The following is a 2,485-nucleotide window of genomic DNA, read 5'->3' on the forward strand; positions in this document are numbered from 1 at the left end:
AAATTCAACTATGTGTCCTACACAAAAAAGAATAAGAAGGGGAACTTTGTTATATTGTGAATGGCATATACATGACTCCTACTATCTTGTGAACAGTATAATTTTTCGTTTTTATGTAGGCTACATTATTCGATATTTTAGGTTCAAATTTGACATACACATACCTGCATATATTCCCTACCCATATAATTTATGACATATATTTTAGTACTTTTTGACGTATTTTGTTAACAGGACACGCGTACCTAGGAGATAAAAATCCACGTCCGGTCTAGTCGTATCTATCTAGGTGGATCGGATAGGGCATATTTTGCCCCCAACTTTAAAAGATTTTCTGGAGGAGGACATATTTTGCCGGAAAATATATCCATGCTGATGGGTGCCAAGCAGCCCATACATCCATTCTTTTTGTAGTAATTCCAAAAAAGATTTTAAAAATCTGAATTCTTTTGGGAACGAAGATGATAAAGTATTGTACATGTATATAAAAAAATCGCGAGGGAATTACTATCATTGAATCCTAGGTAAAAATCCAAAATTGAAAATTTTCAAGCTATATCAGTCATAAATTTGTCATTTTTGCCCATGATAGCACGGGAATCATTGAAGCCCAAGTATTTTAGCGAGTACAATACTTAATCACCTTTATTTCCAGGAGGGTTTAGAATTTTTTTCAAATTTTAAAATTATTACGAATTTTAAAGTTTATGGGATGCATAGCACCCATGTGCCAAAAATACACATCCATATTTTGTCCCCAGACAATCTTTGAACGGTCCAGAAAGATTTGATTGCATTTACTTCCCTAATAGTACAAGTTGGGTGGATCGGATAGGCCTCATATAATGCAGGATTCATTGCCAAGCTGCATGGATGGTTACACTCGATCTAGCTCCACGTATATACAGACAGCTAGCAATGGATGGTGACGTGTTTCTTATCGACCGGTCTCAATGGCCGGCTATTTATACGTGCTACCTATCCAGCTTCAGATTCACAGCAAAATTTCAGCCATGAATATGAAGAGGTGCCTCAGCGCTTGCATTCTACTGATGCTTTCGCTCGAAGGAGCCCTCCTCGTCGTCGGCCGACCCTCCCAGGCCGCCGCGGCCGCTACCACCATTCGCCTCCCCAGCGACACCCAAGGTACGTGTTACATCTGCAGCATGCCGTCAATCTTCGTTTCCTTGACCGTTTGCTAGTGCGTGAACATCACCGATGTCTGCTCCTTGAGATCTTGCAGCAGCGGCGTCGACGAGGCCGTGGGACTGCTGCGACTTTGCACAGTGCACCAAATCTATCCCGCCGTACTGCCGTTGCAGGGACGAGGTGGACCATTGCGCCGCCACCTGCAAGGACTGCGCAGCCTCCACATCGGACCCTTCCCGCCACATCTGCCAAGACATGTTCATCGGGTTCCCCGGGCCCATGTGCACCCTCGAGGCTAACAACGTCGGTAACTAGTGCTCACGCCCTCGCCGGCGCGCGTTCATCGCCCGATCGCCGCTGACAGTGGTGCGTGTTGCTCGTCTATATCTTCACGGATGCGTGAAAGAATAAAATATAGGTCGCCTCTTGCAATATGTATGGTGTGTCAGCCAACTATGAATAAAGACGGTTTAAATTCACGTGCATTACTTTCTTTTCCAGCAAGTACTTTTCTTCTGCGAAACAACCTACCAACTTAGGGCTCACATACATACACTCACTCTTATAAACACATGGACACACACACACTATTTTTATGAACATCTCCGAGAGATTGAGTGCCCAAAAACTAATTCAATGGGTCTTGAGTATGAAGAAGTTACTACAGACGTATCTATCCAAGAGAACGTCGCCACCCATTAAAAAGATATTTTGCTTTATAAGATACCAAAGTGTTAAATCTAAGGTTTGAACTAAGCATCCAACCACATGTTGATTCTCAATTCCAGCAAGTACTTGTACAATGCGATTCTAAGTTACTAGTATGTAAAAATTTAGTACTCTTCAGTCCTACATACTTGCCTTTGAACCAGTAACAAATACTTAGAGCCGGAAGAAATAGTTCAAAAAGTAAATATACAATCTTGTACTGTTGGGATCGATTTAGATTTGAGGAAAGGATGGACCCGAAAACAAACACAAGTCTAGTAAAAAAAGGTGTCCCCGGTTGATTACCATATAGACCGCTAAATTTCCTGAAAACGATGTCCCTGAACAGTCTCTGGCGCATACCTGCTGGAGCCACATCAATCCAAACTAAGCTAGGAGAGCCTTCAAGGTTTTCTATAACAGAAGATCTGGCTCACCCATGTTGAGCCCAAGTGCAAGCTTTTCACATGGCTGACCCTCCATGGCAAGATCCTCATGGCTGACACGTTAGCCATCAGGGGATGACCTCATGACCCTATTTGTCAGCGAGGTCTTTTAGGTACAATTTACTAGTCTTTTGGAGTAGTAGTATTTAAGAGGTATTTTATGCAATTTACAAGGCAAAAAA

The 2,485-nt window shown here is 42.5% G+C and overlaps 1 protein-coding gene across 1 annotated transcript; it reads left to right on the plus strand.

Annotated features, from left to right (window-relative positions):
- The first annotated feature begins 953 nt into the window (after nt 1-953).
- On the plus strand, nt 954-1,634 carry LOC124664467 (Bowman-Birk type bran trypsin inhibitor-like). The gene is made up of 2 exons (XM_047201984.1): nt 954-1,146; nt 1,244-1,634. Exons 1-2 carry the CDS (start codon nt 954-956, stop codon nt 1,462-1,464), a joined length of 414 nt encoding a protein of 137 aa, XP_047057940.1. The 3' UTR covers nt 1,465-1,634.
- The last annotated feature ends 851 nt before the right edge of the window (nt 1,635-2,485 follow it).

The sequence above is a fragment of the Lolium rigidum genome, chromosome 6 (assembly GCF_022539505.1).
Source record: "Lolium rigidum isolate FL_2022 chromosome 6, APGP_CSIRO_Lrig_0.1, whole genome shotgun sequence".
NCBI classification, from domain to species: domain Eukaryota; kingdom Viridiplantae; phylum Streptophyta; class Magnoliopsida; order Poales; family Poaceae; genus Lolium; species Lolium rigidum.